The sequence below is a fragment of the Cyprinus carpio genome, chromosome B19, assembly GCF_018340385.1.
Source record: "Cyprinus carpio isolate SPL01 chromosome B19, ASM1834038v1, whole genome shotgun sequence".
NCBI classification, from domain to species: Eukaryota; Metazoa; Chordata; class Actinopteri; order Cypriniformes; family Cyprinidae; genus Cyprinus; species Cyprinus carpio.
In genome coordinates this window covers 25,099,723-25,116,371 of record NC_056615.1, presented here as the reverse complement: position 1 = coordinate 25,116,371, position 16,649 = coordinate 25,099,723, and the positions used below count along the sequence as shown (strand labels likewise).

Genomic DNA, 16,649 nt, shown 5'->3' with positions numbered 1-16,649 from the left:
CCAGTTCAACAGTTCACTCTTGGAGGCAGCCGGGTGTCAAAACAGAATGCTGTAAGCACTCGGTGCACTTTTGATACCTCAGAGAGTCAGTGCCACAACTCTGCTCTTTTTACATCAGGATTTGGCTTCGCGTCGGGGTCCTGATCATTGTTATTCTGCGAGAACAACCAGCTGGATGTACATTATCCCGCTTATTACATGGCTACTTGCCACATAAGTAAATAATTAGATGCAAAATATTGATCTGAGTTGAAATATTTGAATGCAAAGCTTCTGTGAAGACAGCAGTTGCGAGCAAGCGGCAAATTCAAACTAAACGGACATTTAAGGCAAACAGTGCAGGCAAACCACGTATTACACAACATTTCACCACAAAATAATTAAGGCAATAAAAGAATTAAGACTTTTTTGTTTTAAAACCTTACTAGTTTGTTAGTTCTCTTCTGATCCATTACAGCGTACAAAACAATCGTAGCAAAATGGCAGCAGCTGGGTTTGTATGAAACGAGAGCGAGTCTGCGATACCAGGATGACATTATTAAACAATTGTACACCATTCTGAATTGAGTTTTAATATTTTATTAGCTAAACAAACGCAAAGCTTCCACCAAGAAAAAAAAGTTCACACAAGAGTGCAGCACCGACTGCTGTTACCCGGATGAGCCTGTGTTATCAGATAACATACCTCGGAATGTCACGACTGACCAATCAGAATCAAGTATTCCACAGAGCCGTGTAATAATATAATATAACATAATATAATAATATAGATCAATCCCATCACTGATATATATGTTCCTGTGTGTGAGAAGGAAGTGTGTGTTTGTGTTGTAAGCAAGATGGACAGCAGAATAGGCATCTTTTTAAACTTCATCTCTCACACTCATCTCGTCACCTAAAATGCCAGAAAATTACATTTCATTGATTTCACATGACTGAACAGTTGCACTAATGAATAATAATAATAATAATAATAATAATAATAATAATAATAATAATAATAATAATAACAATAATACACTTACATCTTTTTATTTTTGAATGAGCTGATTGTCTGAATGAACTGAATGATCTGAATTAACTGAATGGGTTGAGCTGTTAGAACCATCATCTGATGCTAGAACAGAAAACACAAATTACAATCATGACAGCTACTGTACATCACACAATTACACAATTTCTTATTTATTAGATATATTTAAAGAAAAATATTATAGAACTATACATATATTTTAACTTACTCTTTGATTTTACATGACCAAAATTTTAGAAATATAAACATATTACTATTAACCATATCATTAAGGGCAGAGCCCATCTGTTATTAAAAACATCAAACAGAGATTAAGAAAAACTTACCACTGACAGGTTTGAAGCCTGAAAAACAGAAACCCAGAGAGATTAAATATTAGGACACAAATGTTTAAATAAAACATGCAATGTAGTCAATAGTGATAATAATAATATCTGAGTCTCACCTTTCTTTTTCTGATACACCACATATCCAACAACAGCATTCACAGTCAACAGAACAACAGCAGCAACAACACCAACAATGATACCGATAGGAAGAGAATCTCCTGTTTGATCAGAGAAAACATCAGATCAATCTCAAAGCCGGATAATGTTACTAACCAGGGGCCTGTACCGTGAAGCCGGATTAGCTGGCTAGCCAGGTAAATTTCAGGTTAGTTTGTGCCAACTCTGGGTTCTAGGTACCATGAGAGTGGCTTGGCTTTTAGCTGCGTTCATTTCCATAGTAACTTACGCTCCACAGCTAAGCTATGTTCTGGTTTAGAGATCGCAAACTGAAGTTTGACCAATCAGCTTCGAGCAAAGTGTCACATCTCTGATGCAATAAAGCCACTCCCCCAGTTTTTCTTGCTCCAAATTAAAGGTCACTACAGAGTAAAACATTTTAAAAGATAAAACTCAAAAGAAAAAGGAGAATAGAAGTCCATGATTGTGACAGTTATAGCCTTGATCCATTACATAAACCATTTTAATTGAATAATTATTATTAATCTTTTATTTTAAAGTAATGTAAATATAATAATGAATAGTGTAATAATAATATAAAATATAAATAAACTTTAGAATCAATAGATAAAGCTTTAAATATGATTACACATGAGTTCAGATTTGAGTCTCTTTATACCTATATATATATTATCAACTATATAAACTAACTTTGCTAACAAAACTAAGTTTTCTTTAAGTTGTTCTCTTACAAGGACAGCTCTTTTGACCTTGCTGTGTATTTAAAGGGGTCATATGATGTTGCTAAAAAGAACATTATTTTGTGTATTTGGTGTAATGCAAGGTGTTTATGTGGTTTAAGGTAAAAAAAAAAAAAAACACATTTTCCACATAATGTACATTATTGTTTCTCCTCTATGCCCCGCCTTTCTGAAACGCTTCGATTTTTACAAAGCTCATCGTTCTAAAAAGCGAAGTGTGCTCTGATTGGCCAGCTATCCAGAGCGTTGTGATTGGCTAAATACCTCAAGCGTGTGACGGAAATGTTACACCCCATTACTATACTGTGATGCCGTGTGTCCCGGCACGACGACACAAAACCAATAAAACCCATTACAAACAAGGCATTTGTAGCATCCAGTGGGGACACAATTACTGATTATAATGACTTATACTGTGATGCAACGCACTGCATAAACATAAAACCATGTCTGAAGAAACAACAAACAACAAGCGCTACTCTACACTGCTCAAAACTTGCGTTTGAATCATCAGTGGCAAATTCTTTAAATATGAAAACGTACTTTCAGGTTGTGAGTCAGAACAGCCAGCATTGTAGGTTGAAGATTAAATGCGTTGAACACACAAATAATTGGGTTGAACTGTTCTGGAACAGTGTTGTAAATACACCTTAACCACAGATTTCTAGTCCTCTTTTGGAAGGACAAACAAAGTAGTTTCACTTTCAAAATGAAACACACAGTGTCTCCACAACATGGCGGTGGCTGCAACAACAATACTACAGCGAGAATAAAAGTTACACCTTCTTTCTTTGCGAGAACATTTGGGTGGCATTATGCAAATCTACCCACATCGTGACATAGACATGTGAGCCGTTTTAGGTAGGCGTGGTTGACTTAACTTTGATAAAGAATATCTCTTTGGGTTTGAGACTTTAGTCTTTGCAACTTCACAGATCTTCTTTATGCACCAAGACCTTGTAACACTCCAAAGAGAAAGGAAAAATTGAAATTGCATCATATGACCCCTTTAAATTCTTCATTTTTTAAAATCTTTTATTCTCTGGCAGTGAATCGCACCGACTCTCTGGCCAGAAGTGAATCACAGTTTCAAGGCACGTGATTGGCTGTTCATTACTGATGTCACAGTTTTCATGTGCACATGCTCCATAAGCTCAGGATAAAGGCCGAGTTGACAGAGAAAGTTGACGATCAGCATCATGGTGTCAACAAAGCCGGATTGGTTTGGTTTTGTCGACTCAAAACTTAATCTGTTCAGCCACAATCATGGTACAAGTACCTGTACTGATGAAAATGTGTCTGTGATTGTGATATATTATATACAGTACATCGCTATGTAGTGACAGCATATTTTCAATGTGCAACCAAATAAAAACAATACAGGCCTAAACATACTGTGTTTGTATTCTATTGTCTGTTTTGTGATTGTTTCCATTTTAATTTATTTTTCTATAAACTTCCTTGTTAATAAATAACTGTTCTTTAGGGTTTATTTTTGGTGAGTCAAGACCTAATACAGTTAGTGGTAATCTCAGGAAGGACTACATCTGTGGTTCACTCGTTTAATTTCTCTTACCATTGTTAGTCCTGATCTCATTTGCTGTCTTGGCTTCACCCTGGTGCTCCACCACACAGCTGAACTCGTTGTTCTTCCACTCTTCAGGTGTAACTCTGATGGTGCTCGACCTCTGAAAGGTCCCGTCCTCGTTAGGAAGAAGTTGACCAAGATCCACATCCTCATCATGATCTTGTCCATTTCTCATCCAGGAGATTGTTACTCCACTGGGGTAAAAACCTGTAGCATGACACTTGACTGGAGACGAGGAAGACTTCTGCAGCAGAGACACCTGAGGAGAGACTGGAGAGAGAGAGAAAGAGAGACAGAGAGAGAGAGAGAGCTTGAATTCAAGTGATCTTAAATTCACGTCTTCCTAAACAAGACCTTTATAAACCCTCAGCACACTGTCTGTAAAGACTGGTCTTCATTCAGTTCACTGTATTATATCAGATAGAGGTTGAAGTGTGCTGGAACAGCTACTGGAAAGCTCTGGTTTCTACTAAGGCACTCTGCAGGAGGAGCTGTGTGTTCTTTCTATGTAACTTTTTTTCAAAACTTTCGATACTACTAATAATAACTCAAAAATCTAAATCAGAGCTTCTGGTCATCCTAGCCGGTCTAATTTAGCCAACAAACCCATTTTGATAGGCTTGACAACACAGTAATGTCCTCTAGTTCAGACAGGATCCCGATAGTAAATACTACAGACTATATTGCTATGAGTCTCTGCTGATGTGGATTTGTGCTCTTTAACATCAGGTAGATCAGATTATTACTATCTAAGTATGTTACACAGCTCTTTATCCAGGCCTAGTCAAATCAAATCTGTGCTGCTGCTAGTCTTACTGCAGTCCAGAGCAGTGGCGTGCACAGACCTCTAGAGGGGCAGGGGCGAATTGGCGGTACGAGGGTACAATCGCAGACCTGGGGGGCGAGGGTGGGGGGGGGGTGGGGAGTGGACGGGGGGTTTGTTATTGGTTTGGGGTGTATGGGTTTGTTCCCCCTTGGCTAGGGGTGGGCGATATATGGCAAAAATATCCAATATTAAAGTTTTTCAGTCAAGAGTAGTGAGTGGTTTTTCTCTTTGTGTTTGTTTTATTAACATTAAAGAAATAATTCACCCAAAAATTAAAATAAGCTATTGTTTTATTTTTATACCTTCATTTACTCACTCAAAAGTTGTTTTTAAACCTGAATGAGTTTCTTTCTTTTGCTAAACATAAACACTATTTTGAAGAAGGTGGAAAACCAAACAGTTGCTGGTTCACAGTGACTTCCATAGTATTTTTTTTTCCTACTATCAAAGTCAATGTGAACCAGCAACTGTTTGTTTACCCAGATTCTTCAAAATATCTTCTTTTGTATTCAGCACAAGAAAGAAATTAATATAGGTTTGGGACAACATGTGAGTGAATAAATAATGACAGAAATTTAATTTTAGGGTGAACTATCCCTTTTATTACAGTAGGCAGCATGTAGCCTACTGTCCCTTTAAGAGCTGCACACATCTAATATACAAGCACGCATTGTTTCTCTGTTGTTTACTTTCATTTTAGACATAACCAACTGAGTCTATACATAAACCTTGTGTGTTTTGACAGTATTAGCACAACACATTACTTGGTTCAGTAATCAGGCACTGTTTGACGGGCTTTTTTGCGTGTGCTCAGAAAAAGCACTCATCGGACCAGCACACGAATGAAACGTTTAACCAGTAGGGCTTTAAACAGATAAAAAAAAATGTGACTTTTGTGATTGTGAGTAAGTGCAGTGTCCCGTGAGAATAACTCTTAACTACCGCTGAGTTAACTTAACACTGATGTTATAATACTGTATATATCATGTTGTTAGGGCCGCTTCTGGCCAAATGGGTGCCCTAAGCAGGATTGTATTGGTGTCCCCCCTTCCTCAAATATTATGAAAAAGAAATAAAAAAAAACACCTACTATAGGGGTCAAAATAGAACTTTAATAAAATAAAGTAAATAAATAAATTGTATTATTTACAAATTACAATTGACAATTACCTATGGCTATGACTTTATTAATACAGTTGTCTAATTTATTTTGTAGTCTCAAGCATTCAGAAATCATGCAAAAGAAAATTAAGCAGTTTTACTACAATAAAACCATGGTTTATTTTTGTAAGGGTTGTGATGTCCACATGTTTTTTTGTTTAAGAAATTATAGGGGCTGTGTCATCCATACAACGATATTTCTTCAAAAGCAGATCGTGGAGACATTTTTACCGTCCATGAACAAAAAATCTTCATATCGCACACCCCTACCCTCAGCAGAAATCGCGAACCGAGGGCATTTTAGCGGCGGACCTCAAAGGGGTATAATTGAGAGGTTTAGATGAACATGCTCTTCCTGAACCTGTTTAGCATTCCATTTAAAAATGCCTTCATTATTAATTTCTACAAACAATACACAAGATCTGCAATGCTTTAATCAAAACAATATACTCTGAAAGAAATAAGAAGATTTTACAGTGATTTCTGGTGTACAAATCAATTTTCATATTTTCACTGCTGGATAAGATCTGATGTACCTGTTTTCTTCAGGCTGCTCTTTCCATACTGCACATACTTCTGCAACCACTCGATGCACTCAGTGCTGAAGTAATGTTTGTCTTTCTCAAGAAGAGCTCCGTTATTGTTCCACTTCTGTACAGTGCTGAATCCTTGCGGCACTGGAGAAATCCATCTCATCTCCTTCAGATCCAGAGACACAAAGTCCTCTCCATCATATCCATACTGATGGAACCCATCTGTTGCTTCAGTCTGATCATCAAACTCACAGCCGTACATCACATGGAGTCCTCTCCAATATTAATATTTGAGTTGTGAGTTCACTGACTAAATTTCTTATGATAAGAGAACAAGAACAGCTGCTGAGAAAGAAAACAAAGACAATAAACAGACAACATGATTTCTATTGTGACATCTACACCGCTTACACACAAATCAAACTTTACTGTACAGTGTTAATGATCAGTCTGACTTAATCACTCACTCACTTAATGTGTCTGAACAGATGATGACTTATTTACTGCATCAGATCTGTCTTACAACCAGAATTGTTAAATTTTAATTAATTGTTAAAAAAATTGACTAAACCACCGAACCACAATAGATATAAATCAGTGAACCAAACAGAAGGAGAGCAAGACAACAGACAGTCAATATCAGACCATCAGTGACATTACTGAGTGTTCATTTAATCACAAACCATCACTGCTCATTACTAAAGAAAACAATTTTACAGTAAAGTAGTTTTAGAAACTCAAAGTCTGAAAGTGATGTCCTTCAGACACAGATTGCTGTGTGGTTGCTAGGGCATTTACTATATAGCATAATGTTTTGGGTGGTTGCTAGGCAATTGCTAGGGTACACTGGATGGTTGCTAGGGTACACTGGATGGTTGCTAGAAAGTTTCTTGGGTGTTCAGGGTTTTTGATAGGTGAATACCAGGCAGTTGCTAGGGTGTTATGGTGGTTGCTACAGTGTTGATATGTAGCTGACATGATTTAACACACTGCTAACATGTTTAAGCATGCTGCTAACATGATTTAAAACATTGCTAGCCTGTTTTACCGTGATTTAACACATTGTAAGCATCTTTAAGCAGATTGCTAGCATGCCCTAGCCCTCTGGTATTGTTCATTGGGGGTCACAATTGTGTTGTTCGCACCTGAAATGTAACTTTTATTTATTTTTAGTAAAATCAATGTAATATATTTCTGTTCAATAATATTTTTTTCTTTTTTACTATATAATATGAGAGGATCTTATGGTACTATTTAATATTTACGCAATAATTATGATAATTTTTTTTCCCATCGAAAATAAATTGTTTTCTCATATTTTCATCTCATCTAAAGCAGATCTGTTTACACATTTCACTTCTTCTCCTCTGTTTCTAAAGCAGAACTAGTTGTTTTCTAACAAAAGAAGAACTAGATTAAAAAGATTGTCAAGACAAACTTTATATTGCTTGAGAAAGCAGTCCAAAAAGCCTGAAGTTTGAAGTCTTTTTAAATATCAATCACTTTTAAAAGCTTGATGTTTGAACACCTGAAATGTAACTTCTTTTTTCAGTAAAAGCAATGTAATATATTTCTATTTAATATTTTTTTATTATGTATTTTGAGATAATTTCATGCTACTAATGAATATTTATGTAATAATTATAATCAATTTTTTTCATTGAAAATAATAAATTGTTTTCTAATATTTTCATCTCATCTAAGGCATCTCTACTCACACATTTCACTTCTTCTCCTCTGTTTCTAAAGCAGAACCAGTTCTGTTCTGCTGTTTTACCAATTTTTGCCAAAACTGAAACATACAATGTTTGACTCATAAATATGACTAAATTGTAAAAGTGTCCCAATGTGAAATATTAAAATATAGTTGGTATTCTTGGCTTTAGTAACTAATCTAATTCTTCTCAGTTATCTGATGGTTTAGCTCTTTGAACTGATGTACACAGGAACATTCATGATATTTATGCTGCTTAATGGAAATCCTCTGCCCAGATCAAAAATCATTACCTTACTGTACAATAAACAAGACAAAAGTGAACATTTCTGTCCTCTGTGTAAATTAGTGTTTATTTAACAAACACATCTTTAATACTGATAAAATAACAAAAATAAAAGAGACTGTAAATGGTAGTTGTACTCCTAACACTATATCATTAGTAAAATAGTCAAGAATAGGATGTCATTGTTGGAAGTAGGTTTTTTACCAGTTTACCTGTTGACTGGTTGAAGCGTTCCTTTGCTTTCTGGATGTTTTTTTTGAAGCTCTCATGGTAGTTATTATCATTCTGAGTCTCTTCGTCCCAGTAATCTGCTCCTTCACTCTGTCTCATCCACTCTGTCTTCGGAACAGCTTTCTTTGTGTTGCTGTCAAAATACATAAACTGCTGATCATCTACCAGACCGACCACAGTGAGCTCTGGGAGGCCACTGACTCCAGACACACCAGTGTAGAAGTATCTCAGAGAGTGTGTTCCTGTGGACAGAGATAGAAATAGAGATAATTTTTGTCATCATCTCAATAAGACATCTCCACATAAAGCCTGTTCAAAATTCACACTTTAAGAGCTTAATCAACACTGAAATTCACAATTAGTATACACTCTTAAAAATAACGGTGCTTCAAAAGGTTCTTCAAGCGATGCCATAGAAGAACCATTTTTGGTTCCACAAAGAACCATTCAGTCAAAGGTTCTTTAAAGAACCATCTCTTTCTTACCTTTTTATAATCTGAAGAACCTTCTTTCACGAAAAAGATTATTTTGTGAAACATAAAGGTTCTTCAGATGTTAAAGGTTCTTTATGGAACCATTTAGACAAAAAGGTTCTTCTATGGAGTCGTGAAGCACCTTTATTTTTAAGAGTGTAAAGGTGCATCTTAATAAATTTGAATGTCATGGAAAAGTTCATTTATTTCAGTAATTCAACTCAAATTGTGAAACTCGTATTAAATAAATTCAATGCACACAGACTGAATTAGTTTAAGTCTTTGGTTATTTTAATTGTGATGATTTTGGCTCACATTTAACAAAAAACCCACCAATTCACTCTCAACAAATTAGAATACTTCATAAGACCAATAAAAAAAAAAAAAAAAAAAAAAAAAAAAAAAAACATTTTTAGTGAATTGTTGGCCTTCTGGAAAGTATGTTCATTTACTGTACATGTACTCAATACTTGGTAGGGGCTCCTTTTGCTTTAATTACTGCCTCAATTCGGCGTGGCATGGAGGTGATCAGTTTGTGGCACTGCTGAGGTGGTATGGAAGCCCGGGTTTCTTTGACAGTGACCTTCAGCTCATCTGCATTGTTTGGTCTCTTGTTTCTCATTTTCCTCTTGACAGTACGCCATAGATTCTCTCTGGGGTTCAGGTCTGGTGAGTTTGCTGGCCAGTCAAGCACACCAACACCATGGTCATTTAACCAACTTTCGGTGCTTTTGGCAGTGTGGGCAGGTGCCAAATCCTGCTGGAAAATGAAATCAGCATCTTCAAAAAGCTGGTCAGCAGAAGGAAGCATGAAGTGCTCCAAAATTTCTTGGGAAAGCGGGTGCAGTGACTTTGGTTTTCAAAAAACACAATGGACCAACACCAGCAGAAGACATTGCACCCTAAATAATGACAGATTGTGGAAACTTAACACTGGACTTCAAGCAACTTGGGCTATGAGCTTCTCCACCCTTCCTCCAGACTCTAGGACCTTGGTTTCCAAATGAAATACAAAACCTTGCTCTCATCTGAAAAGAGGACTTTGGGCCACTGGGCAACAGTCCCAGTTCTTCTTCTCCTTAGCCCAGGTAAGACGCCTCCGATGTTGTCTGTGTGGTTCAGGAGTGGCTTAACAAGAGGAATACGACAACTGTAGCCAAATTCCTTGACACGTCTGTGTGTGGTGGCTCTTGATGTCTTGACCCCAGCCTCAGTCCATTCCTTGTGAAGTTCACTCAAATTCTTGAATCGATTTTGCTTGACAATCCTCATAAGGCTGCGGTTCTCGGTTGGTTGTGCATCTTTTTCTTCCACACTTTTTCCTTCCACTCAACCTTCTGTTAACATGTTTGGATACAGCACTCTGTGAACAGCCAGCTTCTTTGGCAATGAATGTTTGTGGCTCACCCTCCTTGTGAAGGGTGTCAATGATTGTCTTCTGGACAACTGTCAGATCAGCAGTCTTCCCCTTGATTGTGTAGCCTAGTGAACCAAACAGAGACCATTTTGAAGGCTCAGGAAACCTTTGCAGGTGTTTTGAGTTGATTAGCTGATTGGCATGTCACCATATTCTAATTGGTGGGTTTTTGTTAAATGTGAGCCAAAATCATCCGAATTAAAAGAACCAAAGACTTAAACAACTTCAGTCTGTGTGCACTGAATTTATTTAATACAGTTTCACAATTTGAGTTGAATTACTGAAATAAATGAACTTTTCCACAACATTCTAATTTATTGAGATGCACCTGTATATTAAAATAATTTCTGCCATAACAGGTGAAAACAGTTACCTATATTGCAATATTTAAATTGACTAACAAGGAAAAAAGAAAAATGACACCCTGATATACAAAAGGACAGTAGCTTTAGTTGTTTATTAATTATGTTCATATTACAGATCTTTCTAAGTTGCATAAATTTACATTTGAGACCTTAGTTTTCTGAGTTATTGTACAAAAAATATAGCAAGATGTGCTGTTTTTTTTTTTTTGTTTTTTTTAAACAATATTTACTCAGAATCAGTTTTATTGGTCAAGTTTGCTAAAACACAGAAGTAATTCTGAGTCCAGTTACTTACAAAATATAGCACATGAATACAGATAAAATACAGATAAAAAGACTTCTATCTAGACACAGTAAACTATGGATTTGTTATTCACAGATATGAGATTTCAAAGACAAATAAAAGGAGTTAAATAATTTCCTTATGAAATTAACTCCTCGTGAAGCCAAAACTCAGGAACTCACACAAAACATATGCCTTGCTGCCATGCAATAAAACAATAAAACTGATCTGGAGAAGAAATCACTGAAGAGAGCAAACGAAACCTCTCCCCTTGCTCATTTACAACCCCCTTCTCCCCCTGCCCTCTCTGCATTTCCCTCTTTTCCCCCAAAAGGTTTCACTCAAAGTTCATTAAGAATATGCATATCCCACTGTAACAAAGTTTGTAAGTCGGGAAGAAGGAGGCGGGAACCGGCGAACATTTAAATAAAACTTTAACAATAAAATAAACACAAAACAGCACGACAGCCCCTCACGGACGACTGCCGCGCACAAACAAAACCAAAACACAAAATAAAACCCAGGACTGGTCCTCTCTTGTCCTTCACTGTCATACTCCTCCCTTTATCCTTCTGGAGCTCCTCCGTAGGACTCGAGACCGGTGAGTGGTGCAGGTGTGGCTCATCTTAAATTACCCTACCGGCCTCGGTCCGTTCCCTCGGCTCTCGGCCCCACTCCACTCATCACACCCACATATCATGTATCTTGTGAACCTGTTGTTTTTCCCCTTCATGTTTTATTTTAAAGATCTTTGTGCGATTGGTAAAATGGTCTCAATTTTACAGTTTTCACTTGTATTATGAAAAATATTGAAAACTTTTGTAGAATTGTGGTCTGCTGAGGAAGGGGTGTGTCCCATTTTAGGGTCTGTGGGAATGCTTATCTATCTCCAAGCCAGGTGTGACCCTGGGGCCACGAGAACCTAACAAACCAAAAGGTATTTTATGTTTTTACAACTGATTTGAAGATTTCTTTGTTTTTCTTATTTGGGTATAAAAGGGAAGTGACAAAACATTGCTGGGCGATTCTGTAGCCAGATAGCCCGTAGTATGGAGGGTGTCCACACACTTCATACTATGTATTTTTCTAAAAGCCAGGTATGCATTGTTCTCTTAGATTCATCTTTGAGAATTTGATGTCTTGTATTGATTTGTTATCTTTGAATTGCCTATGTAATTGGCATAATACATATTTACCTGACAAATAATTAATTGTTATATTTGACTCATTCTAATCTCTCCTGAAATCATTTCTCAAGTAGATTAATGTGTAGTGGTATTTCCGGAAATCTGCGTTCAGGACAGATCATACTGAAGCATGAACACCATTAGGTGCTTCAGATTTCTGACTGTCACTGACTTAACACGGTGTAGCTCTCGTGGTTATAGGAAAAAATACACTTTTTGTTATGAGCATGCAGAGTGTAGTTCAATTAAAGGTATTATAACTACTCTACATCCTCTGAGTAAGTTCGGAGCTGACGAGTTTGTGTTCGAGGGTTCACTATCGGCCGAAGTGCAGTTCCTATGTGATACATGGTCCCTAATGAACGAAGAATTTAAAGTATGGGATTTCCAGAATACTCAAATATCTAAACAATCGCAAGTAAAAGACTGAATACTCATTAAACCTTCGACTACGCAGCTGGATTCTGCTGTTATGGGCCCCGGCTCAATAATAATAATAGTCGAAAAAGAAGAGGAAGAAGAGGAAGAAGAAGAAGAAAGAAAGAACGCTAGAAAGCTAGAAAGAAAGAAAGAACGAAAAATGATGCATTTGATTGCAATCCGATCACTCAAAACACTTCAGGAGGAGGTCTGCACTGAACGCTTTCCAGAAGCAACTGGACAATTGTAATGTCTCACCAGTGAGGATGCTCACTCTAACATTTTAACCCAGGAATTGAAGATCGTATTTATATTCATTTGAATAGACATATTTATGTGGCCATATGTACATGGAACAGTCCAAGAGCAGAACTCAATATTTAACTCTTGAGTTATAAGTTTGGAGAAATAAGAAACAGGCCAACTTCTTACTTTTGGACAGGAAAAATTCTGATCATTCTGACAACTTTTATTTATTTATTTTTACTTTTTGGAGACTTTTTTTTTTATTTGTGTATATTTATTTTGTTTAAATTAAATTAATTAATGATCTAATACAAGATTAGCATGGCATAATACGTTTATTTATTAGTTATTAAAATATAAATGTAATGAAATTAAAAATACTTCGAACCCACCTTTTGCCGAACTTTTTTCTCCCTTTTCAAATGTGATAAATGCATCGGAAAGGCATTTATCGTCAATAAAAATGAAGGAAATAATCAAAAAGTTAAAAATAAAGTACCTGGTAGGGTTAGGGTAGGTGTACGGTTTTATTGTCCCAAAAAAAAAGTTGCATTAATTTAATAATTTGAATTAAAATTATAATTTACACTCAATACATTATTATTGCGTACTGTTTTATAATGTACTATAATACTGAGGTCCAGATAATTGCTTCTATTTGCAATAAGTCGTATAAAAAGCAGAAAATCTGTCTGTTTTAACAGTGTAAATAGAATCCATTGCTATTTGCACTTAGTGTAAATAGCCGCTGCCTTTAAAATATTCCCTGATGTCCAAATTCAACATGAAGGGGGGTGGTCCGCTGCAGAAAAAGGTTATTTGAAAAGACTGCACTGTTCTCTGTCATTAGAGGTGTGTGTATAAAAAAAAAAAAAGAGACTGTTGGATGAGTTAATTTGGGGGGACTTGGGTTGGAGACTGTCTAAGTTTTCTTTGTTTGCTTCGTTTTTGGATTATTTTTTGTCTTGTTTTGATTCCCCCCATTTTGCTTTGGGTTACTTTATACATTTTCTACAGCTCCGCAACAGTACATTTCATACAGACACCCTGCATTACACACTGACGAAACTGATGTTTCCTTTAAGTATTCTTTAATGTTGTTATTTTCCTATTCTTTAAGTTATTTTCTCATTAGTAAAGTTTTTCTTTTTTTTTTCTTTTGAGCTCAGTTTTGGTTGTGTGTCCTTTTTTGTTGCTTCCCCTCCGAGCCAGGGGTCGTTACAAGTGTGATAACATGCTCTTAATTTGTATTAGATTTTTTAATATCTTAAGATTTGTAAAATATTTTTGTCATTTTTTATTATCTTAAGCTGTGAAAAAAATTCATATTTTTATTATAATCTTTATATTTAAGTGTACTGTATATTTTATTTTGTCATTAATTCTTTTATATTTTTTGAATTTTGTATTATCTTAAGTTGTATAAGTTGTTAATGTTATTTTTCTTAATAAAAGTTTTAGATTTAATTTGTTTGGATGGATGGAGTATGTTCTTGGGTTATGGTTAGACGTCTATTAAATTTTCCCTAAAAGCCCAAATTCAGCCTTGTTTTATCCTCAACGTCTGTGTTTGGATGCTATCAGACATCTTCTAAACGCAAAATTGCTTGCTGGGAATGTAAAGAGGGTGTTTTCTCTAGTCTTTGATAATTTTAAAAATATGAATTATATATATAGACAAGTTTCGTATGAAAGTTTCCCTTACAGTAAATGCACACATTGCAAACACCAGAAGTAAGTAGCTCATTGATGCCATTCTTGTGCACCTAGCCAAGATAAAGCCTATATTAAAGGCTTAATAAGTACAATATATCTATATAAATGTGTAATAGTATAAAAATTAATTTAACTTGTCAGTTTTTGGAATAACTTCTGCAAGACATACTTTATTTTAATTAGAACAATATTTAGCCAGAAACCGTTTTTTTTTTTTTTTCATCAAGTGTGCTGAAGCAATTTCTAGTTTGGTTCTGAGTAGGCTACTTAGGCTATAATATAACACGAGACAGAAAGCAAATAACATATCTGAACTCATAGATGGAACACTTGTTGCATTCATAGTTTCAAGATCTAACGTTATATAATTGATCGAATAACTATAGGCCTAATTTAAAAACTGCAAATGAAGAAAGCAAAAATAATGATTTGATGTGGGCTAAACCCTATGGCTAAACCTTTAATGCATCATTTTCGATTTGTCTATTTCACACACAAAAAAAAAAAAAAAAAAAAATCGGTTGCAAGAATAAGTTTACTCTGTGACCTTGCTATGTTGACCTTAAAGTCTGCAGTCAAAATCTTCAAAAAATCAAGAACGGTGGATCTAAACGGTTAAAATTGCTATTTTTATTTGTTATGCTGTTATGGGACTCAAATCATTCTAAAGTTTAACCAATAGTGAGTTTCGCAAGATGGTCGTCATCGGTCTCCGGGTAAAAAAGCGTTACACAGGTTAAAAATGAAACTGATCTGCATCTGATACAACACACTAGCATGCGGAAGAGTAAGTTTTAAAACACATCAAACCAACAAACAATATTATTTTGTTAGATTAAACCACAACTAATCAAATAAGTATTTTTTTGTTTGTTTATTTAGACCTCACGTAAAATGATATAGCTATTTTTTCAATAGGCTAAAGAACAACATATGCCTTCAAAAGATCTACTAAATAATAACGAATAGGCTCTGTTCAACGTGTGTAAATCATTGACTACATATTTTAAGAATAAAGAATATAAAAATGTGTATCATGCATCAAAATAAATATTTCTGAGAAAAGTCTCAATATCACAACGACATTTGACTGGCTGTGGGCTTTTCATATAGTTGTCGGTTTTAAAGTAAAATAATATCAATATCATACAGTGGCACAGCATATTTTTAAAGAAAGCTTAGCTTACATTGTCACTACTGTAAAATTAACAAAACATATTCTACTCACCAGCATAAACAAGATGAACTCCGACGAACAGATGCAGTACAACGAGTTGCATGCTTACATTTTCTTCAGAGGGAGCACTTTTTAAATTTAAAATAATATTCCAGGCTAGAGAAATTACTTGAAATATTCAAGTTAATTCCAAACGTCGCTCTCAGTTGTTGTCTTTGAACTAGTAAAATGTCTCTCCGCGATTCCAGCCAGTACAGAGTCTGGACATCTGCAGCGTCACAAGTTACTAGGCGGAAATACCTTGACTGTGTTGATCACAAAAGAGAACAGGAACAGGAATACGCCTGCTTTGTTCTGCCATTTTTACCAAATAAGAAGAAAGATAAATAAAGGAACTCCATATTGTCAAGCAACTTTTACGACACTGTAAAAATTATTTTTCGTAGTTGTAAAGTTGTTTTACTAGCCTATAAAATACTATAGGTTTATTTTCTATTTCAGATGTTCAAATAATTCTATGTATTACTTGCAGTTTCTTTGTAATTCATTGTGAAATTTGTGTTTGACCTAGAGCAGGGAAATCTCCTCTTTATCTTTCCTAAACTCTAAGTTACAGATAGACCAAAGTGTCACTCCAGCTGAGGCAGTTCATTTTGTCCACTGATGCTTAACTGCCTGCATGATAGTAACAGCAGCTGCCTGTAAAACATAACTGCAGTAGCCTGTATTAAACTGCAATGTGCTTTAGTAGGTCTACCTATTTACACATCCCAAGCTTTATTCTTT

The 16,649-nt window shown here is 35.6% G+C and overlaps 1 protein-coding gene across 1 annotated transcript; it reads right to left on the bottom strand.

The window, feature by feature from the left end:
- Positions 1-646: 646 nt before the first annotated feature.
- On the bottom strand, positions 647-16,104 carry LOC109046616 (H-2 class I histocompatibility antigen, Q9 alpha chain). Its single transcript, XM_042746042.1, has 8 exons — positions 15,915-16,104; positions 8,561-8,821; positions 6,352-6,621; positions 3,817-4,098; positions 1,479-1,580; positions 1,360-1,377; positions 1,026-1,117; positions 647-895 (listed from the first exon to the last, which is right to left on the bottom strand). Exons 1-7 carry the CDS (start codon positions 15,964-15,966, stop codon positions 1,032-1,034), a joined length of 1,071 nt encoding a protein of 356 aa, XP_042601976.1. The 5' UTR covers positions 15,967-16,104; the 3' UTR covers positions 647-895; positions 1,026-1,031.
- Positions 16,105-16,649: the final 545 nt, after the last annotated feature.

What these genes read in the sequence shown, in the direction of transcription:
- LOC109046616 (XM_042746042.1), bottom strand. Translation starts at nt 15,966, where the DNA reads ATGCAACTCGTTGTACTGCATCTGTTCGTCGGAGTTCATCTTGTTTAT. An exon ending in GAGCAGCCTGAAGAAAACAG is followed by an intron (nt 4,099 to 6,351) that starts GTACATCAGATC and finishes CTCTCTCTCCAG; the next exon opens with TCTCTCCTCAGGTGTCTCTG. An exon ending in TGAGATCAGGACTAACAATG is followed by an intron (nt 1,581 to 3,816) that starts GTAAGAGAAATT and finishes CTGATCAAACAG; the next exon opens with GAGATTCTCTTCCTATCGGT.